The sequence below is a fragment of the Thalassophryne amazonica genome, chromosome 17, assembly GCF_902500255.1.
Source record: "Thalassophryne amazonica chromosome 17, fThaAma1.1, whole genome shotgun sequence".
NCBI lineage: Eukaryota > Metazoa > Chordata > Actinopteri > Batrachoidiformes > Batrachoididae > Thalassophryne > Thalassophryne amazonica.
Window position 1 is genome coordinate 53,863,089 of NC_047119.1, and position 19,949 is coordinate 53,883,037.

The 19,949-nt window shown below is 40.5% G+C and overlaps 1 protein-coding gene across 1 annotated transcript in view; it reads left to right on the forward strand.

Moving 5' to 3' along the window:
• Positions 1-1,168: 1,168 nt before the first annotated feature.
• Positions 1,169-19,949, forward strand: part of LOC117529029 (poly [ADP-ribose] polymerase tankyrase-1) — a 211,339-nt gene continuing 192,558 nt past the window's right edge. Inside the window, exons 1-3 of the mRNA XM_034191721.1 lie at positions 1,169-1,707; positions 8,359-8,474; positions 12,325-12,433. Coding sequence (XP_034047612.1) covers positions 1,266-1,707; positions 8,359-8,474; positions 12,325-12,433 — 667 coding nt within the window. The 5' untranslated portion in view covers positions 1,169-1,265. The remainder of the gene's footprint in view (positions 1,708-8,358; positions 8,475-12,324; positions 12,434-19,949) is intronic.

The window sequence follows — 19,949 nt, forward strand, 5'->3', positions numbered from 1 at the left end:
CCAATCCCCTCCATGGTATGTACTATAAACAGATCAGTGGCTGACATCAAGAAGACTGGCCAATGGCTATAAAAGGCCAGCCAAAAGGACAGCACAGAGGCCCTAATCATGGCAGCATAAGAACAAGCCCTAAGCACCAGATCCATAGAGGCAGGAGTGTAGCACAGCCTACCAGACCCAAGTTGCAGGCTGTGCAAATGTGCCCCAGAGAGAGTCCAGCACATAATAGCAGGATGCAAGATGCAAGCTGGGAGGCACTGAGGGGCACAATCAAGTTTCAGGAAAAACATACAGGAACATCTGTGCTGCACACGGATTAGAAGTCCCAAAGTCCCGATGGGTGACCCCACCAAAGGTGGTTGAGAACGACAGGGCTTCAAATTACAGACAGAGAAGCAGCTGCTGGCCAACCAACCAGACATTGGTGTTTGACAAGGAAAAGAAAACCGCCGCTATGATCGATGTGGCAGTCACAGCTGACAACATCAGAAAGACAGCATGAGAAAACAGAGAAGCTCTAAGGACTGACGGAGCAACTGAAGCAGATGTGGAAGGTAAAGTCCAAAGTGGTCCCAGTGGTAAGAGGAGCACTCGGAGTTGTAACCCCCAAACTGGAAGAGTGGCTCCAGCAGATTCCAGGCACAACATCAGAGGTCTCTGTCCAGAAGAGTGCAGTCCTACGAACAGCTAAGATAGTGTGCCAAACCCTCAAACTCCCAGGCCTCTGGTAGAGGACCTGCGTTTGAGGACACACATACCACCCTCCCCAGGGGGGTGATTTATACCTATAAATATAATTTTCTAAAAATAAAAACACACATCTGAATTATTGTGCGCAGGCTTGGTCCCCACACTTGCACTTGTGTGTGTTCTAGCGGTATTAGATACACATGATATGTGTTTATCTACTTATTTCACACTAATAAATGAATTATGAATTATCTTTAAAGTACTATATCAGTGTTGTTATTATGACGGTGAATGATGATGATAAATAGTATTCGCTACAAAAAATAAACATGTAAAATAAATAAATAGATAAATAACCCTTTTACATAGACACATAGCTTTGAGGTCGATGAAGAATATAGTAGCACACAAAATAATACAACACCTGTTAAACGTTCGTCATTGGGTAAATGCTGTTGCAATTGTATTTAATTTTTATTTATTTTTTTAAGATTTGGGTAAATCCGAGCGGAAGTGTGTTTCTCTCAACAGGAAGTTGTCAGCAGTGTTTTGTTGCCGTTGGCTGTGTTGTGAAAATGGCGACGCCTCGTCGCTGTTCGCAGCCGCAGCCGCTGAACTCGCTGCTGTCCTCCCCGCCCCGCAGCACCCCGCTCTCCCTCAGCCCGCCTGCCTCTCCCCCGATACCCGCCGATGATGTCGCCCCACTTCCACATGAAGCCGTGACGGAGCAGCCGGCTGACGTGGAGGTAACGCCGGCCTCTCCCACCGGCCCGAACCTCAGCAGTAGCGGCAGCAGCTCCCCGACCTCCACCGACGGCCGCGGGACCAGCGTCGGCTCCACGCCCGAGACGGGGGTCGCTGACGCCGGCAGCGGCGGTCCGAACGGAACGTTCAGGGAGCTATTTGAAGCTTGTCGGAACGGCGACGTGTCGAGTGTGAAGAAACTCGTGGACACCGTGAACGTGAACGCTAAAGATATGACAGGACGTAAATCCACCCCGCTGCATTTTGCTGCAGGTAAAACCGCAAATAAAACATCTTTTAAACAAACCGCAGCCACAAACATTAAAGCATTCATTAAAAAAAAAGCAAAAAAACATGCAGGTTTAGTGTCACCTAGTGGTGAGGAAGCAGACTGCATTATGCTGGTGTTGGTCATTATTTTGTTTGGCTTGATTGATTGATTTTTTTTTTTTTTTTATTTGTATAAAATGTAAACATGCATAAAATAATACAAAAATGTATTAAATAAACACATTTACAGGCTAACACAAATAAGTAAAAATGCTTGTTTCCATTGTGGCCCAAGAAATTAATAACAGACAAACATGGAGACCATTAATATAACCTCTATTTAACCAGATAAAAAGCCCATTGAGATCGAAACCTCTTTTACAGTGGTGACCTGGCAGCAGCACACATCATAATAAACAAGTTAACAACATCAAAAGAATGTTAAAACAAATACAAGCAATGTACTGGTAAAACAATCAGCTTGGTCATAGTAACAATATATGTTAAATCAGTTTAAAATTTACAAACACAGACAATGTGCAGAAGAATTCCATTCACAGTCTCTTAAAATAGAGCAGAAAGCGTTCAGAGAAATCAACCCAGGGAGTTTAAATTCAGATTGGAGGACAAAAAGCGCCAAAGCTTTCGTTATTGGACATAACTGCATTCATTTCTCTCTGTCTGTCAGCCATCAGAGGTTTCTGTTTTGCTAACACATACGTCACATACTGAGAATTGCCGAGTGAGATGTTTTCCCGAAATGCATCCGTTAACTCGCTCAGGGAGAGCAATAAAAAAACCATCAGAGAACACTAAATATGAGCACATGTGCTTACAGTCATGATTACATTGATGCTGTGTTGCTAACTGGGACATTAAAAAATGTGCGGCATGCCCTTTAAGCAGAACGAGGCGATAATCAGTTAATCGCTGCTGACGCTCTGAAATGACACATGTGCAGTGAAGGCAAGGGGACTTGTCAGATGGAGTGACCGATCAGACCGTGACACCGGGTCAAGCCGGATTCAGTCTAGATTGCTTTTTAGCCATTTAGTATTCAGACCTGTTTTTCAAATCTGGATCGTTCAACACAGCGTCCAAAGTCAATCCAACTCAAGCCAAAAGAGATGTGTCTGGAAGTGATAGTACTTGAGTGTGTGCATGTGGATCTGGACGTGGGTGCGCAGGTATGTATGACACATGGAAGGGAATGTACCTTGGGGATTTTCTTGCTGAGAAGGCACTGCAGAGAAAAAAGCTTGCTTGCTGTCATCACCGTTGCAGCTGCCACCAAGCGCCTCCACAATGGAGAAGACACTGTGAGTGCACGGACATAGTGAGGAAGGTTGATAACTTGATGTCATGATTCCAGAGCTAACCGGATTGTAGCCACATTTGCATTCAGACCTTGGTAAATCCTGCTCAGTAGAAAACAATTCCAGTTTACACTGGTCACATTCACAAAAAATGTATCTGGCCCGAATCCTCCTTAAGGCGGATTGCCATCCTCAGCTTGAATGGGGCTTTAGATTTTATGGCATATTCGGATGAACCAAATACTGAGGATTTCTGCTAATAATGGTTTCACTGGACCTCTCCATGCCTGACCTGTCTGAATAAATAATGGTCTCCATGTTTGTATTGTCCAAGTAGTAGTAATAATAGTAGTAATTATTAAAATGAAGAGTTCTGTCAGTGACATAACATCCGAGTTTCGTACTCCTACAGTGTTGTTTGTAATCACACTACATGTGAGCATTGAGTCCTGGTGGACCATGTTCCACACCACAGACCCACACCAGTGTTCTAGCCTAGCTCAGGACCCGGAGCACTCACAGTCATCACACAAACTGGACTTTGGTGTTCTTAATAGAGTGCACAGTGTGAGTAAAGCTTTAAGAAATACGAGGTCTGTTAGAAAAGTATCCGACCTTATTATTTTTTTCAAAAACCATATGGATTTGAATCACGTGTGATTACATCAGACATGCTTGAACCCTTGTGGGCATGCGACAGTTTTTTTCACGCCTGTCGGTTACGTCATTCACCTGTGGGCAGTCTTTGAGTGAGAAGTCGCACACCCTCTCATTGATTTTTCATTGTTTAGGAATGGCTCAGAGACTGCTGCTTTGTTTGATAATAATTTTTTCAAAAGCTGTAAGGCACAACTGAGTGGACACCATTCGATAAATTCAGCTGGTTTTCCGTAAAAATTTTAACGGCTGATGAGAGATTATGGTCTGGTAGTGTCGCTTTAAGGACAGCCCATGGCGCCTGACGGCGATCTGCGCTTCGAGGCGGCAGCGTCTCGCCGTTTTAAGTTGAAAACTTCCACATTTCAGGCTCTGTTGACCCAGGAAGACGTCAGAGAACAGAGAACTTTCAGAAGAAGTCGGCATGAGGAGTTTATTCGGACATTCCATTGTTAATGGACATTTTCTAATGAAAGAACGTGCGGGCAGAGTCGCATGTCGGGCCGGACCCGATCGCGGGGGGTCGCGACAGGAAAAACACCTCCGTTGGAAACCTTAACGGGCAAGTTGGAACATGCCCAAGCTGTTAAACAATTTCTCAGTTACTCACTTGTTGAAAGCCATCAAAAGCCGCCTGAATTTTACAAATGGTTTTCAACGCGGAGGTGTTTTTCCTGTCACGGCGCACACAGATTTGCCGAGTCGTCACGGAAATGACTCTGCGAATTTGCGCGCACGTCTTTCATTACAAAATGTCCTTAAACAGTGGAATGTCTGCATAAAGTCCTCATGCCGGCCTCTTCTGAATCTTCTCTGTTCTCTCATGACGTCCTGGGTGAATTAAGCCTTAAATTCGTATGTTTTCAGCTCGAAACAGGCCGACGGCGGCGCCTGGAAGCGCTGCGCGACGTCCCGCTCCATGGGAAGTCCTTACAGCGACAGAAACACCCCATAATCTCTCATCAGCCGTTAAACTTTTCACCGAAAACCAGCTAAATTTCTCGAATAGTGTCCACTTGGATATTCTTCACAGGTCCAGAAAAAATTTTGATAAAGCAACGCGCGCCGTCTCGAGCAGCGTGTGAAACAAAGGAATTCAGCCGAGAGGGCGGGACCACATCTCACTCAAAGCCTGCCCACAGGGAAATGACGTCACCGACACACGTGAAAAAACTCACGCATGCGCACGAGGGTTCAAGCATGATTGGTGTAATCGCACGTCATTCAAATCCATATAGTTAAAAAAAATAAATAAAAGGGTCGGTTTATTATCTAATAGACCTCGTATGTACAATCCTCTGTCTCAAAATATGAGTGTTCTCAAAGCTTTTACAAAGTGGGTACAGGTATAGGAGACATATCCCTAACCACGAACAGGTACGTAGGAGAACAGCACTGCAACAAATGTTTGTCAGGTTAGGCTTAACTAATTGAACAGCACGGGGGTTGTCGCGTGATGATGATCAGCCAATCAGAGGCGTTTCATCTCTTGTACCTGTAGCCAGTTAGCCTGCACTAGCAACCAGAAGAGAATGTATAGAGGAGCAACTACTGGTTCCTCTACTTTTTTTTAAGACTTCTGGTTGTGCTGCAAAATGTTAAAAACAACGTATGTCCTTTGTGGGCTGCTAAATCAACATTGTGGTGATGGGTTTGCTGCTATGTACATATGAAGGGCTCATCCTAAGCTTATGAAAACGCGCTGATTTGTTGTTGCAGGTAATTATGCACTAATGAACAGATGGTTATGAATGCTAAGTTCCATTTTTGATTAGGAAACGTCTGTCACTAGTCTGCTGGGTGACGGGCCTTATGATAGTTTGTAATGACACTGATGTATAATAATATGGTTCATACGTGACTTGCACACATGCCTTTTATCTGCTGTTTGCATGCTTGCTGTTCAGGAAATGTGAAAATGCAGTATATACCCCATATAATTAAACCTTAAAAATGTTTCTTACAGCTTTAATGTCATTAACACACAGACGGTACAGACACTAAATTTGTGAAGTGTTTAGAGTTTTTTTTTTTTTATATGGCAAATACATAAAGCACATTTATGTCTCAGATTTATACCACATTGTAAAGTCTTAAAAATTTAAAATATTTCTTCCACATGCTAGAGAAGTATTTGTTTGTCAAGGTTTTATTTGGTCAAAGGCTGCAGTTGGTGAGTTTAGAAGATACTCATGTTTGCTTAATGTGTGGCATTAAACTGGAAAACGTCAAAGATGTTTACCGGTTTTCATATATATTTGGTTTAATTTAACTAAGAACACACTGAAAAATCAAGTTGTTTACCCACAACTTTGTTCTTAACTGTATTATAATGTATGTATTTTTTTTTTTTATTAATTGCCAGCGGTAAAATTTATATTTATATATAAATGCAGTCCATGTGGCAGCGGTAAAATGTGTTTAGTTGTCTCAAAAATAGATGACGTTTCATGTTCATACCATTAAATTTGTATGTAAATCGAAGGATAGTGGCTTCCATTTTTCACTTTTTGTTCCACATGTGACTGTGTATATAAATATTCAGTATTGCAGGTTAAAATAAAAAAGCACAGTATTGTTGTATGTCTGAGGCTTCCTAGTCTTCAGTGCATCAGCTGATATGAACAGATTCTGTGGAATCCTTCAGCAGATTTATCATAAATAATAGAAACTCTTGTACAATAATTTCTTAAACAGCTGCTACATATGCTTCACAAAACTAATTAAAAGAACAAAACAGAGAGACGTGTTAGAATTAAGTTGTTTTTGACACGAAAGAAGAATCAAATTAAAATACTGAATTACACTGGAGGTAAAATGGGAAGCAGAATAAAACTGGTTAGAAAGAGAATTAATGAAAAACAATAGCAAAAGCTTGTTTTGAATTGGATTTTGCTCTGTGGATCCTGAGCTGCTGAGCAGATGAATGATGATGAGCATGATGAATTTGCAGACATATTGGTGTATGCCCTGCAAACAAAATTAGGACTCACCCTGTCTGTCTGTTAATGAGTCTTGTAAGCGCAACACCTATTAAACCATTGGATGGAAGATGCACATGAAAGAAAATAATTACAAACAAGATCAATCAGAGATTTCTTACCTCCGCCAATCCTGATCTGGATCACCTCCAAAATTTACTGGTCTTCCATGGCCTAATATATGTCTGTGGTGAAAATTTGGTGAGAATCCTTGAAGTAGTTTTGACGTGATCCTTCAAAGCCTATATAAAGTGAAACTTGATACAGAATCTGGATCTGGATCCGGATCACCTACAAAATTTAATGGAGTCTTCCATGACCTAATATGTATCTGTTGAAAATTTTGTCAAAATCCGTGCAGTAGTTTTTACATAATCCTGCTAACAGTAATTCTTCAAAGCCTATAAAAAGTGAAACTGATCCAGAATCCAGATCACCTCCAAAATTTAATGGAGTCTTCCTTGGTCTAATATCTATCTGTGGTGAAAATGTCATCAAAATCCGTGCAGTAGTTTTGACGAAATCCTGCCAAAAGTCAGTCAGTCAGACAGACAAATAACTAAAAAAACGCCAGTGATTTTACTACATCCTTGACAGACATAACTAGCATGTTGCCCCTGGGCATCCACGGACTCTAGATTGGGTAGTGTTTGTAAAATAGGTAGCTGACATTTTGTAAGGGCGATAATAAATTAAGCAAAGCTTGTATAATGAATTGGAATGTGAGTCACATGTGCGAGCAACATGAGACTTATTTAAACTGACTTAACCAATTGAGCTACAAAAACACAATAAATCAATAACACTAACAACATTGTTAAACTAACATGAACCACAATAACATTTAAAATCCCAAAACCCTGAACTCCCATGGTGCATTGCAGCACAATGTCCATTGTTTAATTGTTAGCTATAATGGCTCATTTCTCCAAAAATGTTTGTCGTATCAACTTTCCGTTTTTGCAGCGTTCATCCTTGACCTAAAATACTTAAGCTGCCAAATAGGAAATGGCAACTCTCTGGCTTTTGCATGATCGAAGCCATACACATGCACGCATACATGCACACGCACACAGAGGCCACTTGGCAATTATAATATTATAGATTAATGCATCATATAATATTGGCTTAATAGGTGTAACTTTTCCTTAACCAGTTGGTGGATTTCAATAAATCCTCATGCAGTGCAAGCACACCATGTGAAGATATGCATATAAGAAAATATTTCTGGTTTGATGTCTTTAAGCGGCGGAGATAATTTGACTTTTGTTATTGTTTAAAAAATACGTAATCATCAGTTACATGTACAGTGGCTGAGTAATTTGTTAAATCAGGTATTTCATCTGAAAAAAATTTACTATCAGTGGTGTTCAGTCATATTATAATGCATGTCATAAGTTTGCTCAGTGGTCTCTATTTTTTAAAGGGGGTCACATATTGTACATATAAGTTGTGATGTGTGTGAAAACAGATGTTTGTTGTCAAAAATGATCCACAGATGTTGACATGAAGCCTCTGAAACACAAATAACATCTTCACGTCTTTAACATACAGCCAGTTTCTGTGCCTGTCGCTCGAAATTGAAATGAGGATGAATTTTTTGCAGCTCTTATGTGGTGGTTTTAATACAGGTCTCCATTTCTCCCCCCTCTCTCTCTTGTCATTTTCTACCTTTTAAAAAAAAAAATGTCTGCTTTTAGGTTTTGGTCGGAAAGATGTCGTGGACCATCTGCTTCAGATGGGTGCTAACGTTCACGCCCGTGACGACGGGGGCCTGATTCCACTTCACAATGCCTGCTCATTTGGTCACTCTGAGGTGAACCAAAACAGAAACTATTTCATATATTTATCTGACATGGATTTTGATGTGTTTGTGTTGGTGTTATTTATTTGTTTTTACATCCGCCAAGGACATAATAAAATCATCTGCTTTTATTTATTTATTTGTCTGTCTGTCTTTTAGCAGGATTACGTCAAAACTACTGCGTGGATTTTGATGAAACCTTCACCACAGATAGATATTAGGTCATGGAAAAATCCATCGTCTGAAAACAAAGTACTCATGAGTACCAGTGTGTTTCTGACAAGTGACGTCGCAACTAGAAGCGTCCCAGCGTGCACTTCAATGAAATGTAGCTGATAATGTTAAGAATGGAGACGCAGATTAATTCCAAAGTTGACATAAGTGTGATGTTGTGTTATGATGACTCGTTTTTAAGTTATAACTGTTAATTTTGATGTAGCCACGGTAAAAGCTGCGGCTCCAAGAAGGTTTCTGTGCACCTGCAACCATGAGTCATAAACGCAGCCTGTCAGTAACCATCTCTGCTCCAGGTTCAGCTTTATTCAGGATTAATTATGAGTGTTGTTATCAATAAAATCTAAAAAATTTAAATCTGCTGCCAGAACGAGCGGCTTGTCAGTTACACACACACACACACACACACACACACACACACACACACACACACACACACACACACACACACACACACACACAGAGCGAGCTTTGCAGCACACATACACAGCTCCAAATTTACACTCAAAGTTAAAAAAAAAAAAAAAAGTAATTCAGCCACAAAACACAAAGGAGGTAAAATCGTGAACATGCCAGACTCACCGTCATGTTATGGATTAATTTCCAAATGTAAACTTCACGCAGCTGCAGCTCTGCCTCTCTCTCAATCGTGGCATGTAAAATATCATCCATGAACTCCTGGAAATAATGTATTTTGACTTTTTCCAATATGACAAATCCATCTCTGTGTCCAGGCAGTCTGTTAAAAACAGTGTCAGATGTCCCATGTCCATGTCCACAGCTTCAGTAACAAACAGCGCGTCACCACACTTTAGGCTCCAAAATCCGACACTGTGAAAAAGTTAAGAGTTTCAGGGTGAAGCGGGTCAGCTCCTCTCTGTAAGTCCAAGCCATCACTTTCGAACAGCAGCTCAGAAGCTTCATTTTTGGACGGAACAGGTTATTTTCTTTCTGTCTGTCAGTCATTGGGATGTTTCTGTTTTGGTAATAAGGACGTCACACACCAAAAAATGCAGAGGGTTGCCGAGTGAAACGTTTTCTAGAAATGCAGCTGCTAATGCCCAGAGTGAGAGGAATAAAATAAATCATAGATCACTAATTATTAGCACACGTGTGCAGAGACACTCAGTCATGAGTACCTTCATGTTGTCTTACTAACTGGGACGTTAAAAAGCGTGAGACATGTCCTTTAAGGATTATGTCAAAACTACTTCACAGATTCTCACCAAATTTGCACCACAGATAGATACTGGGGCATGGCAACTACACTAAATTTTGGAGGTGATCTGGATCCAGATCAACAGACGTCAGAAATCTCTGATTGCTCTTGTTTATTTTTTATTTGTTTGTTTTTTTGGACAAGGTTTTGCTGCAGTCCTTCAGACAGCAGGTTATCAGTGGTTTTTCAGCTATTGTTCTGACAAAGTCTAATGTTTCTTTGGTCATGTTTGCATTATAATGTCCGCAGTCCACCTTGAGATCTTGTAGATGACCTTAAACATAGTGATGTGCAGATGGCTTTTCCTCTTCGAAGTCACTTTATAGTCTGTTTATCATTTGCAATGTTTTAGAGGCTTGTTAGTGGTTTGTTGGAAAGCACTTTACAACCAGGTGATAAAAGGGTTCCACAAATATAAATATGATCACAGTGACTTTTAGCACTCAGAGTAAACACTGTTTGCACTCAAACCAATCACTATACCAAACAGTTAACAGCACTGTTTTCACTTTGTTGTTGATGCACACACTTTAAGTAAATGTGGACCACAAAATTTGATGTGGCTGCCTGGGTTCTATTTTCCAAAAGCATCTGAAGCATTAAATTCCATCAGACATGACTGTGTTTCATGGTGTCTGCAGGAGCTTATTGTGGTCATTGTTGACCATGGGTGGTATGTTTCAGTCCCATCCCAGAAGTGGTAATCCTTTCTGCAGAGAGTGCAATCAGACTACATTATTCACCGATGCCACTTATATTGCACGTCTGACTGGCCAATCAGACGGCGATGTAAATGTGATGATGAATTTTTCCACCATAACAAAGCCACCAGTCTTTGATTCATATTGTTCAGAGCCAGACATTTACTCTGATGTTTCAAGAAAACACCACAAAAAAATACTGTCTCCTCACTTATAGAAGAACCACAAAAAACCCCAAAGAAAACAGACCCATTCAGTAAGTAAACATAAAGCTCTACTCCTCAAATGCTGCCGATAGGATTTGAACAAAAATCATATGCACATCTGATATTACAAAACCCTAACCGTAGAATCAAGAGGTAAGACTAAGATGGTTCCAGTCCATTGAGTCTGATCTGTTGCGAATGTGATGGCTGGTTAGATGGTTACTTTTGAGAGATGGGGAATGGATAAACCAGTTGTTTGTCTGCATGGGTGCCATCTAGGATCAAAGAAACTTCTGTGGTGTCGTGGATGCAGCAACAGCTCATGCTCCCAGACGTGATTTGTGGCAAGCATGGGTATTAGCATGGGTATGATTTTCCATCAGCCTGCTGTCCCTGGATAATTGTCTCCTGATATGTGGGATAAAAGTTATAAAACTTAAAAAAGATAAAGGTTGTTTATCTTTACTAAATTTAAAAATCAGTTTTGTGTGTGTAATAATAAAGTCATAACTTTGATACAAGTAACATGTCAGTTATTCAGATGAAAAGTTTTGACACCACCCCCAGCCACACGTTCTATCATGCTTTAGTCCCACCTTTACTTGCCCATTCTTTTGTGTATTTGTCCCGTATTTGCCCTCGTAGTTGACATCATGTTTCTCCCCACGTTTGCTGGCATTGCTGACAGAAAGGCGAGTATTGGTGGGCAGTGCACACCAATGAACAGGAAGTGCACAGTGTTACGCAGGCAGCAGGCAAATCTGAATTGAACTGCACCTGGCTGTTCCTAATTTGCCATAATTCATCCAGCATCCATGAACCATCCAGCAGGTGACAGATATGTCTAAAGGATGTGACATGGCAAAACAAAGTTGCTTTAGGATTAATCTTGTACATCAAAGTTAACAATGACCTAATCTGTGTTCTTTTTAATTGGTTGTGTTATCAGATATTTGTTTTTGAGTTATTATCTCAAGCTGGCTGGTCTCATTCACATCCAAGACCAGGAATTAAGCTTGCCTTGTGATGTCACAAAGACACCAATTTAAAGCCCCTCCTCTGTCACTTGGTGGTAACATTATTGGCCAGTGGATGTGTGATCTCTCATGTACCTTCTAGTTTCAGTGTTTTAACTCCGCTTTTCCGTATTGTAGTTCTGCTTTTGCCTTTTGCGTGTTTTCTGTCCTTCATATATCGATCCCTTTTCTGTTTTTGAGTTTTTTTTCACATTTTCATGATTAATTTCTTTTCAATCGTATTTTTCTTCATAATTTGAAGTTCTAAGTACAGAGCACATTGTGTGCTGGTCACCTTGTAGAGCATTAGTGAGGTATTCTTGTCGTGACTTTGAGTGTGCAGTATAAATAAACCACCTCTGTGGACAGGACCATTCCTGGATAAATGCTGAACACTCTTGTTTTCTGGATTCAATCTAGCACCTGGGATTTGGTAATATTTCACCACAGCTGAGTAAATGCAGACCTTATGATTGCTGTTGCCAGGTGGTGTCCTTGTTGCTGTGTCAGGGGGCCGACCCTAACGCTCGAGACAACTGGAACTACACGCCGCTACATGAGGCGGGCATAAAGGGCAAGATAGATGTCTGTATCGGTAAGTCAACAAACACGTTATAGTTGTTTGATGTTACAATGTTTGATTCGGATGTATTTTCTGTAAAGGGTTGGATATGTAACTATGCAGAGAACACAAGGAAATTCTTTTTTGTGACATACACGTAACGTAATACCTGCCCAATTTTCATGTGCAAAATTTTATTTCTGTGGCAGAGCCATTGCAATCCACAGTGCAGCATCATCTCAGTGTTGGCTCTGTGGGACTAGTACCTTTCTACCTGTTACCAAAAACAGTAAGGAGTAAGTTGCCAAACACAGGGAAGCTCATTTCAGTGTCCTTGAAACAGCATCTTTGTTTGTTGTCTTTTATAATATGCACAATCCTTTTAAAAACAGAATACAATTTGTGTATCAAACAGCTATTGTAAAAACTTTGATAACCGCTAATCCACTTAATTGAGGATTTGACTGATAATGCTAAAAATTTAGCTGAAGTGACCGCTAACCTGTAACCTTTAATGTATGAATTTAGTAATGTGGAGGAGTAGCTCCGTCATCACACAGTGACTATACAACATAATAAGTAACTGGTGCACAACTGTGAACACTAGAGATAAGTACTGTTCTCTGAATGTGGAATACCGTATTTCCTTGATTAAACACCTGGCTTTGAATAGGGGCCTGCGTCATTTAGGTGCCGTGCCTGAGCTTGGATTGGAAAAAAAAATAAACGCTTGGGTGTTTAATAAAAGAAATGCAGTATTTATCAATAAAATGTCCTTTGTGATTTGAGCGCCAATGATGGAAGCTAACGATGGAATTGGAAGCTAATTGGTCCACTAATGGTTTTCCTAGTTAGCCAAAAGGCTATTCTGCCAACAAAAATTTTAGCTTCGGATTAGTGGAACTGTGCCCACTACAGGTGAAAAGAAATTAATATACTAACAGATCTGGATAAGTAAAATTACTTTGATCATCTAAACTAGACAAGATAATTAAGCAAGTTTATTCATATAAACTGAGAATTTGATTGTTCTAATGAAAATTTCATTGAATAAAATTTAATTCACGTAAGTGGTGCATGCGATGCTCGATTCACATGGTGATTTTACCCACTGAAGGAGGAAAAGTCTCTTTTCCTGTAGCACACGTACAGCTGCTGTCAAGATGAACAAAACACTGAATGTTGAAATCTGTGAGAGTCATTGGTATCGCGTGACTTGGAGGAAATCCTCTTTTTTCCCAAAATTTGGAAAAACCTGTGGATGTACTGTGTAAAATGCAGAGTGAATGAATGAATGAATGAATTATCAGGAGACTAAACCGATTAAAATTTTGTGAACTTTGATGAACCAGTTCAATGAAAATAAGCAATGTTGTTGTTCTTACATTATGTCACATAGACCTGGTTGCTACCTGCTCAACACTGCCACCTGTTAAATGGTTGGTGGATGCTTGAGGGATGATGGAAATTAGGAGAAGCTGTGGTTCTCTGAAAATCTGTTGGATATGTCTGGGCTTGTTGCAGGAAATAATTTTATCCTGGTGGAAATTGGGAGCAGGTGTGGTTGAATTTACATGTAGCTTGAAGTGTGCTTGTGTGTTTTTGTTTTTTTTTTTGTTTTTTTTTCCCCCCTCTCCATTCACAACTCAGTTTTGGTGGCTACCAAAACCATTATGCATTGTCAGCTCACCAGGTAAAATTATGTGACCCAGTCTGGACGTGTGTGTTCGTAAAATGCAGAGATGGTGATGATGTAGCAGTGCTGTTCATTCTCATTTGAGTCCTTGTGACACGCTTCATTTGTTTATAAAGAAACACAGCGGTTGCTCTGTGACATACCTCGGAAAAAAAATAAATAAAAAAATTAAAAAATATATATATAATATACATTTTCTGTGCTGTATGCTGATTTATTTATTGTCAAAGAGAAACCGTAGCATTGGCATTGAAGTCAAACGTGTGGGAGTGTGTGTGTTTTATTAAAAAAAACGCTTCTTCATCTGTTTCCCTCTAAAGTTCTAAACTATAGTTTGGTGCAATCACACTCATTTTAGAAACTATAATAAAACTCCCATAGACTGCGCGCTGTTATTTTCCATTAACCGTAAATAACCTATAAATTGCAATTACTGCGTTGCTGCTCATTCTTTCGCCTACGCAGGGGACAAACTGACATTGATTTCTTTCCGTTTCATATAAGCTCTCACAACACGTTTACATTTTAAAAGTGAAACATCAGCTTCGTCATAGCTCAGAAAAGACAAGGTGAACCAGAAAATAGAAAAGCTTTATTACTGATCTAGGGAGGGAAATTTAAAGTTACACACTGCAGCGGCAAAACTATCTGAGCAGCGAGTTGTAGGCTAATCTTTAATCATCCTAATGGAAAAGCAATTACTACTATTACTGTATAATGGCCGCATTGATAGTCGGCATCACCTTGCTGGAAGCAGCGCTGTGGGCAATACAGTGGAAATTTGCAGTCATTTTTTATTCCTCTGCTAGCTGCAGCAGAGTGGCTTGGACTCCGAATGACTGCAGAGCAGCAGAAGCTCCTGTGGTGCGCTAATGATTCCTGTGCACATTTCATCCTGCTGTCATGTAAGAAACATTTATATGTAGTTTGTTTGTGACATTGAAATTTAGAGGTAAATGGCTTCCATATAGAGAAGGTACAAAGTAGCATTTTTTTTTAATCAATGTTGAGTTGTAAAACCAACATAAAGACGACACTGTAATCAGTTCGTGGAAACAAAGCGTGTTTGTGGGAAGTTGAGCACTGATGAGACAACAGAACCTTTCTGGCCCTAAAGTGTTTTGGTCCTAAGTGGACTTGGAGGGATCGGATCATATGAGGGGTAATTGAGAGGTTTTCATTCTGACCCAGAAAAAGTAGGACATGGTTGTCCATCTGTTGCATTCTGAGAAACCAACATTTCTCAGCTTTGCACCCAGTGAGTCAAAGTTCACACACTGGAGAAATGTTGGTTTGTCAGAGTGCAACAGATGGGGAACAGAATATTTACTTTTTCTGTGTCAGCTGCAAAACTTCTCAACTGCCCCTCGTACCATATATTATGTTGTTCAAACTTACTCCAATCTTTACATTTGGTAGCATATTTAAATGTTAAATTTATTATGAGCACAGGATTGTTCTCATCCCTTTCTTCGATTGGCCAAATACCAAGTAATGTTGCAATTCAGGGCTGCCACCAATGGAAAGGACAGCGTGATGTGAAGCTTGACAATTAAGTACTTTAGTTGTAATCAGTTTGATGGTGAAGTGCTGTTCTCTGGGACATAACTCATTTGTGAGATTCACTAATTTCTAATGCTGACAAAATTAAGTTTAGTTTATTTATACAGTGCCAAATCACAACACGTCACCCCAAGGTGCATCACACGAATAATGTCTAACCTTCCCCACCCCTTGAGCAAGTGTACTGGTAACAGTGGTAAGAAAACCTCTCTTAGATGGTTTTTGATTATAGGAAGAAATGTGAAGCAGACCAGACTCACCGGGGTGACCATCTGCGTTGGCCATATGAAACAAACGAAAAATAATGAAATCAAATAAAAGCACAAAAAAGAATGGCCAGACTTGCAAACACAAAAATGTTGCAGTTAAGCAACCATATGGAGTCCAGTGATCACAATGACAAAAACACAAAAAAGAGGTGAAGAGCACCCAGTAAAGTGTTTTTTTTTTGTTTTTTTTGTTTTTTTCAGCTGAACTTTCAGGTCTACTTAAAAAAAAAAAATCCTCATCTGTACCATTTCATCATGAAGCTGTATAACTGGGGATAAAAAATGCAAAATATGCACTGTGCACAGTTTCTTCAATCACAGCCACAGAAGCCTGTAACATCTTCTGGGTTGTCTGGTTGTCTTGGTGGCTTTCGTCACTCTTCTCCTTCTTGCACAGTCCTTCAGTTATTGAGAGCTGTCTACTCCACACAGATGTACCAAAGTGCCTACTGTTTTTGGTTAAAGTGTTGGGCTTCAGACCAAAGGATCCTCTGTTCAAAACCCAGCCAGACTGGAAAATCACTAAAGGCCCTTGAGCACGGTCCTTAATCCCTAATTTGCTCCCGATGTATTGTGAGCGCCTTAAATGGCAGCACCCTGACATTGGTGTGCAAGTGTGTTTGTGTGAATGGGTGAATGTGAGGCATAATTGTAAAGCTCTTTGAGCTTCTGATGCAGATGGAAAAGCGCTATATAAATGCAGTCCATATTTCTTCATAACTGATGTAAATAAAGTCCAAGACATATTCACTTACTCATCTTCAACCGCTTAGTCCCATTAAGGGGCGCGGGGGGCTGGAGCCTATCCCAGCAGTCATAGAACATGAGGGCGTTGTACTTGGAAATGTTCATGTATCTATCCCCTGACTTGTCTGAAGAATACTGCCGATAAAACTGATTATTAGTTATTATTACCATTACTTATGCAACCCATCATCTTGGCTTTTATATTTTTAATTAATTTATATCAAGTTGTACAGATTTGCTTTAAATTTAAGTTTTAAAGAAGATAATTTTAGAATTTTTTTTATATTGAGAAGCCTAATTTACTTTTGTATTTGAAATAGCATAAACAAATTAAAATGTGTGAAATACCAAGGGCCGAATACTTTTGCAAGGCACTGTAGTTCAGAAATTTAATCACAAAAAAATTTACTGATGTACAATACATGCACATAACTGTAGTTTTTATATCATGTTATTATTTTCACTGTGGGGTTAAAGGGTGTCATTTTAGAAATTTTAACCTTGAGAAGCCTGAATTTTTTTTCATGTGATGGCATAGAATTTAAAACGTGTAAAAGTTCAATGCTGCCCAAATTTTAGCAAACTACAGTATTTCCATGCAGTACTTCATCTTGTTTGAAGATCTTTGTAACGGGGCATGTTTAAAAAAATATTCATTGAAAATTTACAGACTAAGTTAAAGAATCAGTAAAGCAAGCAACAGATGAATTGATCATGAAAAGATTCAGATTATTTATTGTCATTGTAACAAGTACAATGAAAGGTAAAGTACAAGCCTTTCAGTGCAAACATAAGGGCCCCTTCACACACAGTGCGAAGTTTGGACGAAGTGCGCTCTCAGTGCGCATGACGCAGGAATTGTGTACAAACCGTGTGAACTCGTCCCTGCCTCCAACACCTCGCACACCCGTTGCTACAACTATTTGAAAATTACATTTTTATTTATTTTTTTTTGTAATAATTCCATGTGCTTCCTGATATGAGGGAGATTCCCACAGCTTTCAAAGGACACCTCTGTAGCTCAGTGGTAAAGTCTCTGGCTGGCAGTCAGAGGTTTTGGAAGGCGCGAGTTCGCGTCCTGTGGGTGGTATGGTTTATTTTTTTTTTTTTAATTCCACATAAGCGGTGCGATGTGGTCCCACAGGTACCGGCTGGTCTTTATTTTTGAAATATTCCACATAAGCGGTGCGATCATGTGGTGCACCTTGCACTGTTCCTGCTCGACAGACACCGTCGCGTGCACGAACTCTCGCACTGGGCTCATGCACACCTGCCCGTCGGCGCAATGTTTCGTGGTGCACAAATTTGAACTGTTTCGCCATTTTCGACCAGACGTCGGCCAAACTTCACAGTGTGTGTGAAGGGGCCCCAAACCACACACACACATATAAAAGGTCTGGGTAAGAAAAGAAAATAAACATAACATTTAACAGAGTGAAGAAGGTGTGGTCAAAGTGCAAATTAAAAAAGAAAAAAAATTATAAGCACATAGTAACAAAAAAGAGATTGTGTACGAGTATATAAAAAAGAGAAAAGTATGTACAAAGCTGTGGATATTTCAGTGGCAGTAAATATTGTACATTATTATCACTTTACCGGGGCGTTGCTAGGCCGGTATCATAGATTTACATCGACGGTATCTGGCTATACCCGCCCGCTGTGCGTAAACAAATGACGTCATAGCGCGTGCGGTATGCATTTTTGTGAGTCCCTCCGTCCATCCCGTCACCCGCAATGACAGCTATTCCCCCTCGTCTAACTCGAGCGAATAGCTGTCATTTTGGGCGACTGGGCATGGACGTCGGGCCTCTTGAAAATGCATACCGCCCTCCAAAAGCATGTTATTGTATTATTAACAAGTATTGCACTCATCAAGAATTCTTAGTTGCAGCTCAACTCCTTTTAAGTAACACATTACATATGTGGTTTGTCTGTGACACAAAGAAAAACTGCACAGTGATGTGAAAATTACAGAATATATGAGGTCTATTACAAAAGTATCCGACCTTATTATTTTTTTCAAAAACCATATGGATTTGAATCACGTGTGATTACATCAGACATGCTTGAACCCTCGTGGGCATGCGAGAGTTTTTTCACGCCTGTCGGTTACGTCATTCGCCTGTGGGCAGTTTTTTTCATTGTTTAGGAATGGTTCAGAGACTGCTGCTTTGTTTGATCAAATTTTTTTCAAAACTGTAAGGCACAACTGAGTGGACACCATTCGATAAATTCAGCTGGTTTTCGGTAAAAATTTTAACGGCTGATGAGAGATTTTGGTCTGGTAGTGTCGCTTTAAGGACGGCCCACAGTGCCTGACGGCGATCTGCGCTTCGAGGCGGCAGCATCTCACGTTTCAAGTTGAAAACTTCCACATTTCAAGCTCTGTTGACCCAGGAAGTCGTCAGAGAACAGAGAACTTTCAGAAGAAGTCGGCATGAGGAGTTTATTCGGACATTCCATTGTTAACGGACATTTTGTAATGAAAGAACGTGCAGGCAGAGTCGCATGTCAGGCCGGACCCGACCGCGGGGGGTCGCGATAGGAAAAACACCTCCGTTGGAAACCTTAACGGGCAAGTTGGAACATGCCCAAGCTGTTAAACAATTTCTCAGTTACTCACTTGTTGAAAGCCATCAAAAGCCGCCTGAATTTTACAAATGGTTTTCAACACGGAGGTGTTTTTCCTGTCGCGGCGCACACAGATTTGCCGAGTCGTCACGGAAATGACTCGGCGAATTTGCATGCACGTCTTTCATTACAAAATGTCCTTAAACAGTGGAATATCTGCCTCTTCTGAACCTTCTCTGTTCTCTCACGACGTCCTGGGAGAATTAAGCCTTAAATTAAGATGTTTTCAGGTCGAAACAGGCCGACGACGGCGCCTGGAAGCGCTGCACGATGTCCCGCTGCGTGGGAAGTCCTTACAGCGACAGAAACTCCCCATAATCTCTCATCAGCCGGTAAACTTTTCACCGAAAACCAGCTTAATTTCTCGAATAGTGTCCACTCGGATATTCTTCACAGGTCCAGAAAAAGTTTGATAAAGCAATGCGCGCTGTCTCGAACAGCGTGTGAAACAAAGGAATTCAGCCAAGAGGGCGGGACCATATCTCACTCAAGGCCTGCCCACAGGGAAATGACGTCACCGACACGCGAAAAAACTCATGCATGCGCACGAGGGTTCAAGCATGATTGGTGTAATCGCACGTCATTCAAATCCATATAGTTAAAAAAAATAAAAGGGTCGGTTTATTATCTAATAGACCTCGTA